This window comes from Manis pentadactyla, chromosome 7 (assembly GCF_030020395.1).
Source record: "Manis pentadactyla isolate mManPen7 chromosome 7, mManPen7.hap1, whole genome shotgun sequence".
NCBI lineage: Eukaryota > Metazoa > Chordata > Mammalia > Pholidota > Manidae > Manis > Manis pentadactyla.
In genome coordinates, this window is record NC_080025.1 from 30,790,548 (window position 1) to 30,807,970 (window position 17,423).

At 41.3% G+C, this 17,423-nt stretch overlaps 1 protein-coding gene across 6 annotated transcripts in view; it reads right to left on the reverse strand.

Moving 5' to 3' along the window:
- Positions 1 to 14,587: 14,587 nt before the first annotated feature.
- Positions 14,588 to 17,423, reverse strand: part of IKBKB (inhibitor of nuclear factor kappa B kinase subunit beta) — a 93,554-nt gene continuing 90,718 nt past the window's right edge. For 5 of the 6 annotated variants that reach the window (XM_036877459.2, XM_036877457.2, XM_036877456.2 and 2 more), the window contains exons 21-22: positions 16,925 to 17,015; positions 14,977 to 15,917 (exon numbers count right to left, since the gene is read on the reverse strand). In XM_036877459.2, coding sequence (XP_036733354.2) covers positions 15,852 to 15,917; positions 16,925 to 17,015 — 157 coding nt within the window. In that variant the 3' untranslated portion in view covers positions 14,977 to 15,851. Of the gene's footprint in view, positions 15,918 to 16,924; positions 17,016 to 17,423 lie in introns of all 6 variants that reach the window. The other variant, XM_036877458.2, reaches the window with a different exon arrangement.

The window sequence follows — 17,423 nt, forward strand, 5'->3', positions numbered from 1 at the left end:
CGAGAGGAAGCCGGGTTCCGCCGGCGACAGCGCGGTGCTCAGCCGCCTCCCTGCGGCGTGCCTGTGGGAAGACCTGGATCCGTAACCTAAGAAATCCTGTCTGTTCTCCAGTCCGTGTCTCTGGAGTTCTCTCGCTAGAAGGGGAAAATAGGAGTACGATTTGAGTCCAGGCAAAACTTCAGATGGTGAATGGCGGACAGAACGCCGCAGCCTGCTCCTGTGCGCATTACATACATGCACAGTGATAGTAATTGAATGCATGGCGTATTTCATGTGTGATGAGAGGCAATGCCAGCGTCGAACTTACTGTCACGCTTCCTGTAAGGATACAGTGCAGGGCACGCGGCAATGGAGCTTCCCCGTGCTGGGGGGCACGGGAGCCTGGAGTCAAACGTGCCCAACGTAGGAACGCCTCCCGTACACAGTGTGTTAGCAAATCTGCCAACCAATGGCAACAGTTTATTTTTTATTCCCCTGTCTTTTGCGGTAGGGGCCAAAGTGTGTAACCTAGACAATGAGCCACTGTGGATAATGAACCGTTACAACATGATGACCTGTATCTGGAGAGATTCACAGTTCTGCTGGAAAAATGGAAACGTGACAGTAATTATTTTACTTTACAAGTGTAACTTCCGGGATTCATACTGATCTGACAATTCCAGGCAATTGCTTTGTGTGTAAGTAATATTAAAAGTATATAACAAAATGATATATGGTTGCTGTAAAAAATCTGAAAAATACAAACAAGGAGGAAAGAAATTAAAATCAGTGAATATCTCCATCCAGTTTACCCCTTAATTTGGGGGGACATATACTTCCAGTCTTCTAATCCAGTCCTTTAAGAATTCGCATTATTTTTCAGTAATGGAATAATGCTTTAGATATAGTTTCTTTGCTTAGCAAGGTTGCAGTGGGTTTTTACAGTACCAGTGTATATCTGAAGTTATGCTTATTGGACATATTTATTTCTTTGGTGAGTTACTTATTTATATCCTTTGTTTATTTTTCTAATGGGGGTAGTTGTCATTAATTTGTTAGATCTTTTATATGTTACTACTCTTTTTTGTATTTTTGTAAATATTTGTATTTTTCCAACTTATCCCTTGCCTTTTACCTTTATTATTCTTAACACCTTGATTCCCACCTTCATTTAGGTATGTGCATCAACCTTACTATTTTTTCACCTTTTTCCTATCCAATCCCCATTCCAGGCTGTACTCACATTATGATGTTCTGAAGAATGATCATCCTTCATTAAATAAAAAGGGTTTTATTTACCTATGAATAATGAAAAGTACAACTTTAGGGAACCACGGGATCATTTTATGTGAGTATTATGCCAATTTGTTAAAAATCAGTGCCAAAGACTCCAAGGAACTTGATCAATTCTCTGAGTTCATCTTTTTGGACCAACCAATCCGAACCACTTAACCACTCTCTTCTTGAAATTATTTGTTTTCCATTGGCTTCTAAGATGGCATATGCTCTAGGTTTTCATTCTTCCTCACTAGCCACTCCCTCTCAAGTTTTTGGAGAGAGAGACAGACAGAGACAGAGACAGAGAGAGACAGAGAGACAGAGAGTGTGTGTGTGTGTCCCAGCCCCTCCTCCATTCTCCAGCCTGTATGGGAAAGCGCCTCAGGCCTTGTTCCTCTAACCAGTTTTTCTACCTGGTCCAGTTTTGCCTTTTAAAATGCCACATCTGCTTGAAGAGTCCTAAATTTTTATTTCTAGCCCTGACTTTGCCCTTGAGACTAGTCTCATGTATCAAAATACTTACTCGAGATCTCTAGTTGTCCACAAGAGGCATCTCACAAATAACCCAACAGGCTTTTCCTTAACTTTTTCCCAACTGTTAATGACATTTTAATCCAGGCCAAACCCTTCAGGAGTCATTCTTAATTGCTCTTTTCATAGCCCACATAAAATGTGTCAGCAAGCTTTGTGTGTTCTGTCTCCAGAATATCTGTTCTAAATTGCATTACCTCTCACCACCTGACCACCTGTACCACCGCTACCCTAGTCAAATCTGCCACCATCTTGCCCCCTGATTAGTACCACAGTCGCCTCGGTGGGCCTCCTGTTTCTGCTCTTTCCTACAGGCCATTCTCCAAGTAAGACAAGAGTGGTATTTTTTAAATGTTCATCAGAATATGTCATTCATTCTCTTAAAATCCCTCTCACTGAACTTAGAATAAAATCCAAATTCCTTTCCATGGTTTCCAAGGCCTAATGCGGTCTTCCTGCTACCCACTCTTCATTTCTCATCATTTCTCTGTTTAGTACACGTCATTGTTTAGTACCTATGTGCACCGCACCAGGGCTCTGGTCGCATGGTTCAGTCCTTTGCCTGGCCTCATCATTCCAAGTCTCAGCCCAGCACTCACATTCCTGCATAACACCAGGCTCTCTCTAGTCCTTTACTGTGGAATTACTCCATTCCATTAAAACTCTTTGAAATATACACATGTTGCTTGCCTGTTATTCTATCCCTCCCTGCTCTATCCCTCCTCCACAAACATGGATTGTACATTTCATGAGAGGTAGGGACTCTCTACTTTTGTTTGCCATGGAGTAGATGCTCAGTAAATACTTATTGAGTGAATATCCTAAGTTGCAATCTTACTGAAGTACAGTGTCAAACAGTTCACTTATGGAGGATATTGACGCATCGTGGTGCAGGGTGGTTCGTGGTCCCAGTCTGGCAGGGACTGAAGGGCTTCCCCAGATACAGAACTCGCCCATGGAGAGAATACAAGGGCCTGTGGTTCAGAGGCGAAAGTAAGCACGACTTCTGACTACAGATACAAAGACCCACTTGCAAAACTTTTGCTTCCCACCCTGGCAGTCTTGAGCTCTGCGGGTCTGGGGGTCTTAGTGCCCAAGGAGAGACCATTTCAACCAGCAGCATCGCGGTTCCATGAAACCGGAACATGAGGCTGCTGCCTGGCATTCCGAGTTCCTTGTGCCACTGAGCCACCAGGCCAAAAAATGTACTCTGCTGATGAGGACGACTGAGCCTGCTCGCCAGGGAGAAGGTGAGTTGCTGCAGGGGCAGCGAGGACTATGTCTGGAACCCAAGGGACTCTCCAGGGCTTCTCTTGGCACTTTCACATGCAGGAGACAAGATTAATGTAACATTACAGCCAAACAAATAGATAAATACAACGCTGTACTATTTGGGACTTGGGTCCTTTTAAGAATGAAGATTTGGATCATTACACCAAGCAAAGAACTGGCTGAGGCTGTGGTTGAGGGTAACAGGGAATGGGTGGTGGGAAAAGAAAGCCACAGCTATTTACAGCCTCCTGGGAGACATAAGCTATCGAGACATAGACAAGGACTGTAGCTGCTTTATGTATTTGCCCTTTGCTTGATATCTGAGTGTACTTGGTACATGGTGTCCATCCTTTCCTTTTTCCTTCTTCCTATTATTATTTTATATACAAGTTGTTGGAGATAAACCTCACAATGCAGTGAGACAGCATTTGGGGAGTATTTAATACAACTGGTGATGGACACAGCGACTGTTGGGTCTGTGCATCTCCTAATTTGGGAAAAGGGTGAGAACATTTTCATTTCTACAAAGAGCAGTTGTATCTTGTTAGGTGGAAGCACAGAACTGTTCATTGCATGGAAGTTTAAATGTATGCAGAAGGATGCATTTGGAAGCTGAGTAGTTCAAAGGGGTGAACCGTGTGGGTCTATTGTCTCTTTAATTCCAGACCCCTATCTCTTTGTCTTGTTTTTGATAATTGCTGGTTGGCACAATTCTAAGCTTTGTCAGAGGGGACATTAGAAGGACCCTGGAGGAGGGAGGAGTGAAGTTAATTCAGTGCCTGGCATGTACTTACCTATCTGTACATGCTGGACCTGCTCCAAATACATCTTTTAAAGAAAATGTTTTTCTTCTAGAACTGCACTGTCCATTACAGCAGCCACTTGTCCCCTGTGGCTATTAACATTTAAAGTGAAATAAAAGAAAATAAAAAATTCACTTCCTTAGTTGCACTGGCCACATTTCAAGTGCTCAGTAACCCCGTGTGGTGAGAAGCGAGCTTACTGGACAGTGCAGATTTTACCATTTCCATCATCACACAGGTTCTCTGGAACAGCACTGTTCTAGAAACTTCCAGTAATAAGGACATCAAATTCTACACTATAATCTCTGTTTTTAAAATGCTCAGCTCTCTGTCTCTGGTGTGTTCCTCCTGGCGGCTTCGGAGGATTTGGCAGCTGGCAGGAAGCATCCCCTGGTGCCCTGAGGGGAAATCCCACCACATCACCCCACAGGCAACTCCTCAACGAGTTGTGTGGTGCAGCGTCTCCCCATGGACAGCTGCCCCTGCTCCAGAGCACAGCTTTCCCGGGGGGTCTGCCAGCATGGCCCCTCCACAGACTTCTCCATCACGCAGTGGTGGGCCTCTCCAGTGACGTCTGCACACCCCAGCTTGGCGGGATGGGCTGCAATGGGGACTTGTCCAGATTTGTTCCTTCTGTGAGCCCTCGGCCTCAGCCATTGGGGTACGGCTGATGTTTTCCAGTCCCGTATTCCTAGTTCTCCTTACCCCCTTGAAAGCCAATTCCTTTAACTTTCCTTGTTGAAATGACTATAGTTTCATTCTCGTGATTGTGCCCTGACTGAAAGAATCATCATTATGGTGCTGTAGTTACGCTGAAAAAAATAAAAAATAAAGAGGGCTGATCTTTCAGAGACATGTATTGAAATATGTATGGGTGAAACGTTAATGATGTCTGATATTTGCTTCATTAATAAAACAGGAGGTGAGGAAGTAATGTAATTGGTCGGGTATTGATGTCTGAATCTGGGAGAATGGAAGTCTGTAGTATGTTTGTCTATTTGTGTATTTGTCAAATTCTCCATAATAAGAACTTAAAAAAAAAAACCCTAACGTCCTGATGTTCTTGCACAACATCCTTTGGAGCCATCACTCCAACGAACCAGGATGCGGTGTGTGGGAGACAAACCTGACTTCTGCCCCACTTCCCCAGCAATCTACTAGAAAAAGGGGGTCACTTTGGAGAGACTTCTTGGCCTTCTCCAGGTGGTTAGATTTAATTTAAGCTGATCTTAGATTTGGATAAAATGAGGATAATGATAACACTTACTCACTAAAACTGTTAAGGATTATAGAAGACTGTTATTTTAAACAATCATGAGCCCACTGGATTGTAAGCCCACTTCTCCAGGTGGTTAGATTTAATTTAAACTATCTTAGATTGGATAAAATGAGGATAATGATAGCACTTACTCACTAAAACTGTGAAGGATTATAGAAGACTGTGCTTTTAAACAATTATAAGCCCATTGGATTGTAAGAAACACCATGATTTTATGTGCCCACAAAGAAAAAAATGCTATCAATTCAACTATAACATGAAGTCTTAACAATAATCCCGTCTGACAAATGGATTAGTCCCACCAGCCTCTTGTTGCTTTGAAAATGTTCAGCTCTTCTGAGGGATTTGGCAGCTTCCCCTGCCTCCAGTTGCACAACCTGGCATATGTGTTGGTCCTCTGGCTTGTGTTTCAGGGACAAATAGACTGCCTCGCCTACTTGTAAATGTATTCCTTTCTTATATTCCCAGAAGAATTTGGTTGTTACTTTGAAAGAAAGTGGAATTATGGTCATTTCTCCATAAGAAATATTTATTTGACCAACATCAGATTTATGCTCACTGCTCTGTTTCCATGCCCTTAGAAATTTCTTTTTCAAGTCAAATCACAGGGGTAGTCTTTCTGAAGAGACCTGGAAAGGCAATTAAACTCTGCATAGGTGGTACCAAATGTATATCCCTCAACTGAATGATGGTGATGACTAAGTTTACATATACAAATGCAACTGTGATACCACCACGACACACTGTAATTGCAACATGCCACTGATTCAAAGACACAGCCCACTGTGGAAAAATGTGCTTTTTAGAGTTGATGAAACATACACTTCAAGTAAAGTTACCTCAGTGCCTGGCATGCATTAACCGATCTGTACACACTGGACTTGTTCCAAATATATTTTTAAAGACAGGGTTTTTCTTCTAGAACTGCACTGTCCATTACAGTAGCCACTTGCACCTGTGGCTATTAATATTTAAAGTGAAATTAATAAAATACATAAATAAAAAATTCACTTGCTTAGTTGCACTGGCCACATTTCAAGTGCTCAACAGTCCTGTGTGGTGAGAAGCGAGCTTACTGGACAGTGCAGATTTTACCATTTCCATCATCACACAGGTTCTCTGGAACAGCACCGTCCTAGAAACTTCTAGTGATGAGGACATCAAATTCTATGCCCTAACATCTTTGTTTTTAAAGATCTCAAATTGGAGACTGGATGACACAGGAGATATGGGAGTTGCTACCTAATGTTTATGAATCAGAGCAGGTACAGAAGAAAAAGAAGAAACCAGTATTGTTGACTAGAAAATAGGCTGTGACTTTGCACTGAGCACTTCTTACACACACAGCATGCATTACTATGCGCTCACGTCACTCACATTCCCCGGTCTTCCCATCACCACTCTTACCCCCTCTCTGCCCACACTTCTGCCCCCTTTCCTCCCTCCCCCAACACCCACCCACCCAACTGGGCTTCTATCTGCAGGGAGATTTTGTTCTCGTTTTACATTTTATGTTAAAATATTATAGATTCACAGGAAGTTACAAATAATTACAGATTTATAGGAGGTTGCAAGTATACTATAGAGAGGTCCTATGAATGCTTCACCTAGCTTTTCTAGTTTACATCTTACATAATCTGTATCTTAGGTAACCTATAAAATGGCTACATCTTACATAATCATAATCAAATGTCAAAACCAGGTAACTGACATTGATTCAATGTGTGGTACAGTTCTATGTCACTTTATTACACTTGTAAATTTGTGTAGCCACCATCAGAATCAAGATACAGAACTATTCTATCACCAGGAAGCTCCCCGTGATGCTATCCCTGTCAACCCCACCCATCTCCCCTCCACCATTCCTAATCCCTGGAAATCACCAATTTCCCTTTATTCTCCATCTTTATAATACTGTCATTTTGAGAATGTTATATAAATGGAACCCATACAGTATGTGACCTCCTGAGATTGGCTTTCTTCACTCAGCGTAATGCCCTTGAGATCCAGAGAAGCTGTTTCGTGGTCAATAGTTCATGCCTTTTTACTGCTGAGTAGTATTCCTTGCTGTGGGTGATTCATGGTTTGTTTAACCATGCACCTGCTGTAGGAAATTTGGCTTCCAGTTTTGGGCTATTACAAATAAAGCTGCAATGAACAGCTTTTTGTATGGACATAGGATTTCACTTCTCTAGGATAAATGCCAGGAGGGTGATTACTGAGTCATATGGCATCTTTTTTTTTTTTTTAATGAAACTTCCCACTATTCCAGAGTGCCACTTTTTATTCCCATGAGCAATGTCAGCAATGTACCTGTTTCTCCATGGGTTCACTAGCACTTGATGTTGGCACTATTTTTAAATTTAGCTGTTTTGATAAGTGTGCAGTGATATCCCATCACTGGTTATTTTAATTTGCATTTCTCTAGTGGCCAGTGATAGCAAACATCTTTTTTTAATTTTTTAATTTTGACATCATTAATGTACAATTACTTGAACAACATTATGGTTACTAGACTCCCCCCATTATCGAGTCCCCTCCACATGCCCCATTAGAGTCACTGTCCCTCAGCGTAGTAAGATGCTATAGAATCATTACTTGTCTTCTCTGTATATACTGCCTTTCCCATGTCCCCCTCCCTACGTTATGTGTGCTAATCATAATGCCCCATTTTCCCCCTTATCCCTCCCTTCCCACCCACCAGTCCCTTTCCCCTTGGTAACTGTTAGTCCATTCTTGGGTTCTGTGATTCTGCTGCTGTTTTGTTCCTCCAGTTTTTCTTTGTTCTTATACTCCACGGATAAGATAAATCATTTGATACTTGTCTTTCTCTTCCTGGCTTATTTCACTGAGCATAATACCCTCTAGCTCCATTCATGTTGTTGCAAATGGTAGGATTTGTTTTCTTCTTATGGCTGAGTAATATTCCATTGTGTATATGTACCACATCTTCTTTATCCATTCATCTACTGATGGACACTTAGGTTGCTTCCATTTCTTGGCTATTGTAAATAGTGCTGTGATAAACATAGGGGTGCGTATGTCTTTTTCAAACTGGGCTGTTGCATTCTTAGGGTAAATTCCTAGGAGTAGAATTCCTGGGTCAAATGGTATTTCTATTTTGAGTTTTTTGAGGAACCGCCATACTGTTTTCCACAATGGTTGAACTAGTTTACATTCCCACCAGCAGTGTAGGAGGGTTCCCCTTTCTCTACATCCTCACCAGCATTTGTTGTTGTCTGTCTTTTGGATGTTGGCCATTCTAACTGGTGTGAGGGGATATCTCATTGTGGTTTTAATTTGCATTTCTCTGATGTTTAGCGATGTGGAACATCTTTTCATGTGCCTGTTGGCCATCTGAATTTCTTCTTTGGAGAAGTGTCTGTTCAGCTCATCTACCCATTTTTTAATTGGCTTATTTGCTTTTTGTTTGCTGAGGTGCATGAGCTCTTTATATAATTTGGATGTCAACCCCTTATCAGATATGTCATTTATGAATATATTCTCCCATTCTGTAGGATGTCTTTTTATTCTACTGATGGTATCCTTTGCTGTACAGAAGCTTTTTAGTTTGATATAGCCCCACTTGTTCATTTTTGCTTTTGTTTCCCTTGCCCGGGGAGATATGTTCATAAAGAAGTTGCTCATGTTTATGTCCAAGAGATTTTTGCCTATATTTTTTTCTAAGAGTTTTATGGTTTCATGACTTACATTCAGGTCTTTAATCCATTTTGAGTTTACTTTTGTGCACGGGGTTAGACAGTAATCCAGTTTCATTCTCTTACATGTAGCTGTCCAGTTTTGCCAACACCAGCTGTTGAAGAGGCTGTCATTTCCCCATTGTATGTCCATGGCTCCTTTATCATATATTGACCATATATGCTTGAGTTTATATCTGGACTCTCTACTCTGTTCCATTGGTCCATGGGTCTGTTCTTGTGCCAGTACCAAATTGTCTTGATTACTGTGGCTTTGTAGTAGAGCTTCAAGTCAGGGAGCGTAATTCTGCCTGCTTTATTCTTCCTTCTCAGGATTGCTTTGGCTATTTGGGGTCTTTTGTCATTCCATATGAATTTTAGAACTATTTGCTCTAGTTCATTGAAAAATGCTGTAGGTATTTTGATAGGGATTGCATTGAATCTGTAGATTGCTTTAGGCAGGATGGCCATTTGGACAATATTAATTCTTCCTAGCCAAGAGCATGGGATGAATTTCCATTTGTTAGTGTCCTCTTTAATTTCTCTTTAGAGTGTCCCATAGTTTTCAGGGTATAGGTGAAGGGCCCCCACCAGTAAGATGGCGAACTTCCGGCTTCTCTTCCAGGTCCTCAGTTCCCGATGGTGCCACCTGAAGCTCAATCACCTCCCTCCCCACTCCCACTCCCACTCCCAGCACCTAGCCAATAGCCACCAGCCCTGTAGAAGTAACACCGCAATCACCCCATGCCCCTTCCTATATAACCCAGCACCTTTCCCCAATAAAGCAGAATTCTCCAGTGAATTGCTGCTGTGTGTCGCTCCCTTCCTTTCAATAGGTCTTTCACTTCCTTGGTTAGGTTTATTCCTAAGTATTTTATTCATTTTGATTCAATTGTGAATGTAATTGTTTTCCTGGTTTCTCTTTCTGCTAGTTCATCATTAGTGTATAGGAATGCAACAGATTTATGTGTATTAATTTTGTATCCTGCAACTTTGCTGAATTCAGATATTAGATCTAGTAGTTTTGGAGTGGATTCTTTAGGGTTTTTATGTACAATATCATGTCATCTGCAAACAGGGACAGTTTGACTTCTTCCTTGCCTATCTGGATGCTTTTTATTTCTTTGTGTTGTCTGATTGCTGTGGCTAGGACCTCCAGTACTATGTTGAATAAAAGTGGGGAGAGTGGGCATCCTTGTCTTGGTCCCAATCTTAAAGGAATAGCTTTCAGCTTCTCACTGTTAAGTATAATCTTGGCTGTGGGTTTGTCATATATGGCCTTTATTATGTTGAGGTGCTTGCCCTCTATGCCCATTTTTTGAGAGTTTTTATCATGAATGGATATTGAATTTTGTCAAATGCTTTTTCAGCTCAAACATCTTTTTTTATGCTTGCCATCCATGCACCCTTTTGGTGAAATGTCTCTTCACATATTTTGTCCATTTTCTCATCTGACTATTAGTAAAAAAATTGTTGAGTTTTGAGAATATATATTCCAGATGAATACTTTATATGTGGTTTGCAAATATTTTCTTCAAATCTACAGTTTGTATTTTCATTCTCTTAACAGTATCTTTTATAGAGAAAAAAAACAGCTTAATTTTGATGAAGCCTACTTTATTGATTCAAAACATTTTATGGACCATGCTTTTGATGTTATGTCTCAAACTTTACCAAGCTCTACCTGAAGATTTTGTTTTTTCCTAAAAGTTTCATATTTTATATCTGAATTTATGATCCATTTTGAGTTGATTTTGTATAAGTGTAAGACTTAGATCAATTTTTTTGCTTATGGATATCTAATAATTTATTGAAAAGACAATCCTGCTTCCATTGAATTACTTTTGCACCTTTGTCAAAAATTAGTGGGTTGCACTTGCATGGGGCTATTTCTGAATTCTCCATTCATTTCAATTGGCCTATGTGTCTATTTCTCCAACAATCTTGATTACTGTATCAATATAATGTCTTGAAATTGTGTGTGGTCATTACCCAGTTCATTCTTCTTTTTCAGAATTACTTTAGCTATTCTAGCTCCTTTGTCTTTCCATATAAAATTTTGAATAATCTTGTCTATATCTATAAAAAATATTACTTGGATTTTGATAGAAATTGTATTAAACCTGAGTATCAATTTGGAGAGAGTTGACACTTTAAAATATTGAGTCATCCAATCCATGACCACGGTATTACTTTTATTCAGTTGACTTTTCTTCAGTATTGTAGTTTTCAGCATGCAAATCCTATGTTTTGTTAGGTTCACACCTAAGTAGCAATTTGGTTTTGAGTAATTATAAATGCCATTATACTTTCAATTTTGTTTTCATGTGCTCATCTAGTGTAGAATTTTGTATGCCTATCTTGTATCCTGTGAGCTTGCTGAGCTCACTTGCTAGTTTTAGGACTTTTTTTCATTGTTGATCTCAGGGATTTCACATAAACTGTAATATCATCAGCCACTGGGGACAATTTTCATTTCTTCATTTCTAATCCTTATGTCTTTTATTTCCTTTTCTTCTCTTATTGTAATGGCTTTGAACCTCTAGTACTATGTTGAATAGCAGAGGTGAGAGACAACATTCCCACTTCATTTCGTAAGGGAAAAAGCATTCAGTCTTTCACCATTAAGTAAAGTGTTAGTTGCTGGGTTCTTGTAGATGTTCTTTATTAGGCTATGGAAGTTTTCTTCTATTTCCATTTTTCTGAAAGATTTTATCATGATGGGTATTGAATTTTGGCTAGTGGTTTTCCGCATCAATTGATAAGATCATGTGATTTTCTTCTTTAGCCTCTTAATATGTGATTACACTGATTGATTTCCAAAGACTGACCCAGCCTTGCATCCAGACTAACCCACAGTGGTCATGGGTTAAAATACTGCTGATTTTTCATTAATATTTTGTTAAGGATTTTTGCATCTATATTCATTGATATATATATATATTTTTTTTCTTTTCTATACTCTTTTTGTCTAGTTTTGATACTATGGTAACACCGGCTTCATAAAATGAAATGGGAAGTATTTCTTCCTATTCTGTTTTCTGGAAGAGATAGTGAAGAATTAGTGTTAATCTGTCTTTCAGTGTTTGGTAGAATTCTCCAGTGAAGCCATCTGGGTCTGGAATGTGTTTTTCGGTAGTTTTTAAATTACAAATTCAATTTTCTCCATAGTTGTAAGTCTATTCAAATTATTTCATAGTTGATAAGCTGTGGTATTTTGTGCTTTTCAAAGAATTGGTTCACTTCATCTAAGCTGTCATATATTTGTGCATGGAGTTGTTCATAGTATTCTTCTGATGTCTGCAGCATAAATTCTATCCTGTTCCATTCCTGATATTAGTAATTTGTCAGTTTTATTAGAGGTTGGCCTATTTATTGATCTTACCAATAAATCAGCTCATTATTATTATCTCTATTGTTTTCCTTTGATATTTTTTTCTTTAACCTGGATTATTTAGAAGTGTGTTTTAGTTTGCAAATGTTTGGGATTTTCCTGTTGTCTTGCTGTTATTAATTTTGTTTGATTTTATTGTGGTCAGAGAACACACATTGTATGATATAAGGTCTTACAAATGTGTTGAGATTTGTTTTATGACACAGTTCTTAGTCTCTCTTGGTATATGTTCCATGGGTGCTGGAAAAGGAATACATATTTTGCAGTTTTGGGGGGTATGTGCTATAAATGTTGATGAGATTCTATTGGTTGATAATGTTTGAGTTCTTCTATATCCTTCATATATTGTTGATTCCATATCTAGCTGTCCTATGACTTGAGATTTCTTCCAATTGTTGAAGGTGCAACCTGATTTCTCCTTATTGCTTATAGTAAAATGCAAGATAAAAGAAGATGAAGAACTGTTACCCATGAAACAAAACAACCAGACAAGCCCCAGCACTTGATTTGGGAGGTTCTCAGGATTGTAAAGGATGCTAAAATTAAGAAATTCACTGTCAGGAATGCATGCTCTGGAGAGAAGGCCAAGGGTGGAGCTCTGGACAGCCTTTTACTGAAGAGATTATGTGTGTGACTCATGTACTCAGTCCTCTCGGCAGAAGTCAGGAAAAGAGATGGGGCTATCCAAGAAAGATACATGGATCTTTTGTCTAATGGTGTGGACTTCCCTGACATACACAGAGACCCATGAGATTTCTGAGAATGTCATGCCAGCAGAAATCAGATTGGACTGAAAGGGACAGAGAAGATAAAACAAGTCTGTTGGATTTCTAAAACTCTGTAGGCAGAAAACAGTTACTCCACTGCAAACATGTGCTAACCTTCAAGAAAAAGCAAGATAGATTCTGAGGGCAGAGCAAGCCATGGATGCAGAGGCAGAGGCTTATGGAGTCCCTGTGAGCACAAACTCAAAGGCCAGTGGAGTTGCCTGGGGCCCAGTGGGCAGAGCCCTGATGACAGAGGATTACTTTCAGGACTTAAATCTTATGGAATTTGCCCTGCTGGATTTCAAACCTGCTTGGGAATGGTGACTCCTTTATTCCTTCCAATTTTTCCCTTTTGGAATGGAAATGTCTATCATATGCCTGTTTCATCATTTTATTTTGGAAGCAGATAATTTTTTCTTGAGTTTCACAGGCCCACAGATGGAGGGCTTTTGCCCTAGGATGGCTCACTCCCAGTCTCACCCAAAACCGATGCAGTTGGTGAGATTTCAGACTTCTGAGCTGATGGTACTGAGACTTTTTAGTTGATCTGTAATGGGTGGAGACTTCTGGTCACACTGGGAATGTATTTGAGGTGAACGTATTTTACATGTGGGATGAACATGAATTTTGTGGAGCAAGCTGGTGGACTGGAACGGGTTGAATGGTGGCTTCCCCCAAGAAGAAATGTCCATATCCTAATCCCTAAAGATCTGTGAATATTGCCATATATGGTAAAACATGTGGTTAAATTAGGGATCTTGCAAAAGGGATTTATCCTGAATTATCCAGATCAGCCCCAAATTCGATCCAAGTGTTCTTCTAAGGGGCACACAGGAGGTTTGACAGAAGAGGCGAGGAACAGAATCTCCCCTAGAACCTGATGGGAGTGCAGTCCCATCAACCCCTTGATTTCAGACTTCTTGCCTCCAGAACTGTGAGAGAAAAATTTCTGTTGTTATAAGCCATGTAGCTTATTATTTGTTAGAGCAGCCCTAGGAATCTAATGCAGCAGGAGAGCTAGTTTTTTTGTTTGTACATGTTGACGGGCTTCTCTAGCACCCAGCTGGGGACATATGAGGTAAAAGGAAAATTCAGGGAACTCACCACCATGTCATTCCTTAGGTCTGAGGTTCCTAGCTGGTCTGCAGCCTTCTACCTTTCAGAGTCTTTTTATATGTGTTTATAAGGATTTATAATGTTGAAGAATTTTAGCTATACTTGGTGGAAGAATAGGGAAAAGTACATCTATTTCATCTTTTTCAAAGCCAAAAGTCTATCTCCAGAGCAGTCACTTTTTCAATCAATTAGCATGTTCCTGTTCCTGTTACATTAATCTTTTTAAACCAGAGCTTTGGTGATGTCATTTTCTTGTCAAAATTCTTCAGTGACTCCCAACTGCCTATAAGCCCAACATCCATTCCCTCCCCAGTCTGAGGCCATCCCAGCCTACTTTTCTGGCTGTATTTCCCACTATGTTCCTCATCAGTGTTTCCAAGGTCATGCTGTATTAAACTCTAGTTCTCTGGGATGTCAATAAATATCACACTCAACAGGGGTTTAAAAAAAAGGCTCTGTGGTGCAATAAGTGTGGTGAACTATGGATTTATACAAAGTTAAGCCATTTATCATAGGGCTTTCAGATATTGTAATATACCAGTGTACAACATGCATCTCCAAGAGGCAATTAAAGCATGGAGCATTTCCTGAGCTTCGCCGTGGAACCCTCTGTGCCATCTCCATGGAAGTTGCTCTGTGAAACTCAACTTTCTTCTCCAACCATACTCGTCTGTTGTGATCACCTGGACTCATTTTGCTTTCCTGATTTTATATAAAGGAGTTCTGTGAAATGCCAAACAAGTGGTGCTGGCGCTGGGGCACAGCTTGGCTGCAGGCACTAATTTTATAAAAATGTCCATTAAGTTGGGTTTTGAGTTTGCACGTCCTAACTGTAGGTATCATAAAAATAGACTGTGGAGTCAGTACAAGGGCTTGAGTCATGTTACAAAATATAGAACTCTTTTTTAAATAAATCCATTTAGTAACCCGGCTCGCTGGTCTGAGAGGCAGGAGCCCCGGCCCCAGCCCACCAGCGCACTCAGCCGAGCCTAAGCAAGGAGACAAGCGGTGGGCAGTGGGCAGAGGGCTGGCAGTTGGCAGATTCCCTTTCTTTCTTGCCATCTTTTCCAGGACGACTAACGCCAGGTCATCTCTGGGGCCCAAAGCAAGGGAGGTGCTCTCATCCTGGCTCTAGTGAGTCACCCTGTGGCTGCAAGGACAGCAGACGGGGGAGCTGAGCACCCCCCTGCGACCCTGCCAGAGGGAGGACCACCACCAAAGCTGTCGGTGAGAGGAGCATCTTAGCAGCTGTGAATGAGAGGAGGAAGGGAGGGGATGCGGCCAGGCCACAGCTATGATTTAAAAGCCTGTTTAAGAGATGTCAAATCCAGACAAAACACTAGCTGTGAGCACACGTGGATCAGGGCCTCTGGAGATCAGGAGAGGTCAGGAGAGGACCGGCCAGTCATACTTTGTCCTGAAGATTCACGTCATGCATCTGTGCAGTGGTCTATGGGGCAGACTGTGCTTTGAGCACATTTTTCAGAGCAGAGGAAGTAGCTGCTGTTCTTGGTCTCCCTAAATGATCATGCCTGGCATCAGCACGCGCTGGGCCTCTGTGGTGGAGGACTTTCGGCATGCAGACAAGCCACTGGCAGTGACCACGGGGCCACACCCTTGGGCTATGGTGAACGTCACAGCTGCTGGGGCAGTGAAAGGATGCCCGTCTGGGTGCCAGAGATGCTGGGAGGCCCACGCCAGGTGGCCCCATCAGGCGGGCAAGGCCACCCACAGTCATGCTGCCTGCTCCAGGCCATTCTGCTCCTCTTCCTCTGTCTGTAACCAGCTCCAGTCTAGAGACTGAAAGTCAACAGGCATGTTAAAAATACAGTGGCCACCAACACAGGTTGTTTTTCTTCTTCTGGAGGCAACCAGCATAATTTAGAAGGACATGTAAATCCTCTCATTAATAGCAGCCATATTATTACAGGGTACTCTTGGGCCAAAGCTACTTATTCAAAACCATACAGGACTGGCTTGGAGCCCGAGATCCAGTGACGATGGAAACTGCAAAGGCAATTTTAGAACTGCCTGTAGCTCACAGCACTTACTATTAAGCTCAGTGTGGGCAGGTGGTACCAGGAGCTAACCTCAGCTATCGGATTCCAACCTTACAATGCAATAGCCTGGGGAGACTTCCTTTCCCTCTGGCAGAAGTGCAGATAAGCACTGAGATGCCCAAATGACGCAATGCCAGGGAAGAAGAGCGGAAGCAGGAGGTAAAGAAGCTTGAATAAGAGGTGACTACAGTTAGCAGCCCTATCGCCTGATTCTTCCAAACCCTGAGAGGTCAGGGTGGGGGAGGCCACAGGTGGCTGTACTAGCAGGAAATGGCCGTTCAAAAATCTAAGGGAACAATTTAGGATCCTCCCAGCAACTTATCTGTACCTTGAGTCGCTTTTCATTAGGTTACCTTCCCTCTAACTAGTACTACCTTCTGTTGAGCTCTGGGTCCGAAAGGCAGGGCTGTGACAGGCTAGGGTTTTAGCCCCGAGTCCAGCACAGCATCCCCCCAACCCCCAACCCCAGCAGATGCTCAGCAATGGCACAAAAGTTACAGGGAGAGAAAGACCTTCTGGAATGATGTTACCTTCCTTGTAAGGATTGTTATAAGGATTAAATGAAATAATGCACATACAGTGCTTGTGCATTATTATTACTAGGAATACTAATACATATGTATACTAGAAAATCGTTAAGTGTATACCGAGACAGAGGAAAGGCTGGAGTGCCTCTCCGTTTTCTTTCTTCTCATTTGCTGTAGAAAGAAAGGACATGGAGTAGCTGGGATTCACACAGGCCATTACCCTTAAACTCTGGTCCCGCTCTGTCATGGTGTCTTGTATTACATTTTCTAACTGGCTGCAGAGGGTATGTGCTTCAGCCACCAGGTCTTCACTAAAGAAAATGAGCGAATGATTAGAAAGTGGTCAGTATTATTTTTTTCAGAGACAATACTACTGTTTAAAAATCTGCTACAAACTTTTGACAAGATTTAAAAAATTAAATAACAGCTACTTTGATGAAGAGTGTCTTAAAACACCATGCCATTGACTAGTGATTTCATTCATCAGTGGAACACTTTTCAGAAGCCCAAACTCCGCCATGAGCACTGCTGTTCACAACGTGAAGGGGCAAGGAGATGTCTGCTTAACAAAGAAGTCTGCAGTACCAGCTCTGACTTAACTAGATAGCTGACTTTAATTATTTTTACTTTCCAAACTGCCAAAATCTGAAGACAGCTCCTAAATCACCTGTTTTCCAATTTTTGGCATGGAAAAGAGTGTGGAGCCCAAGCAACTGCAC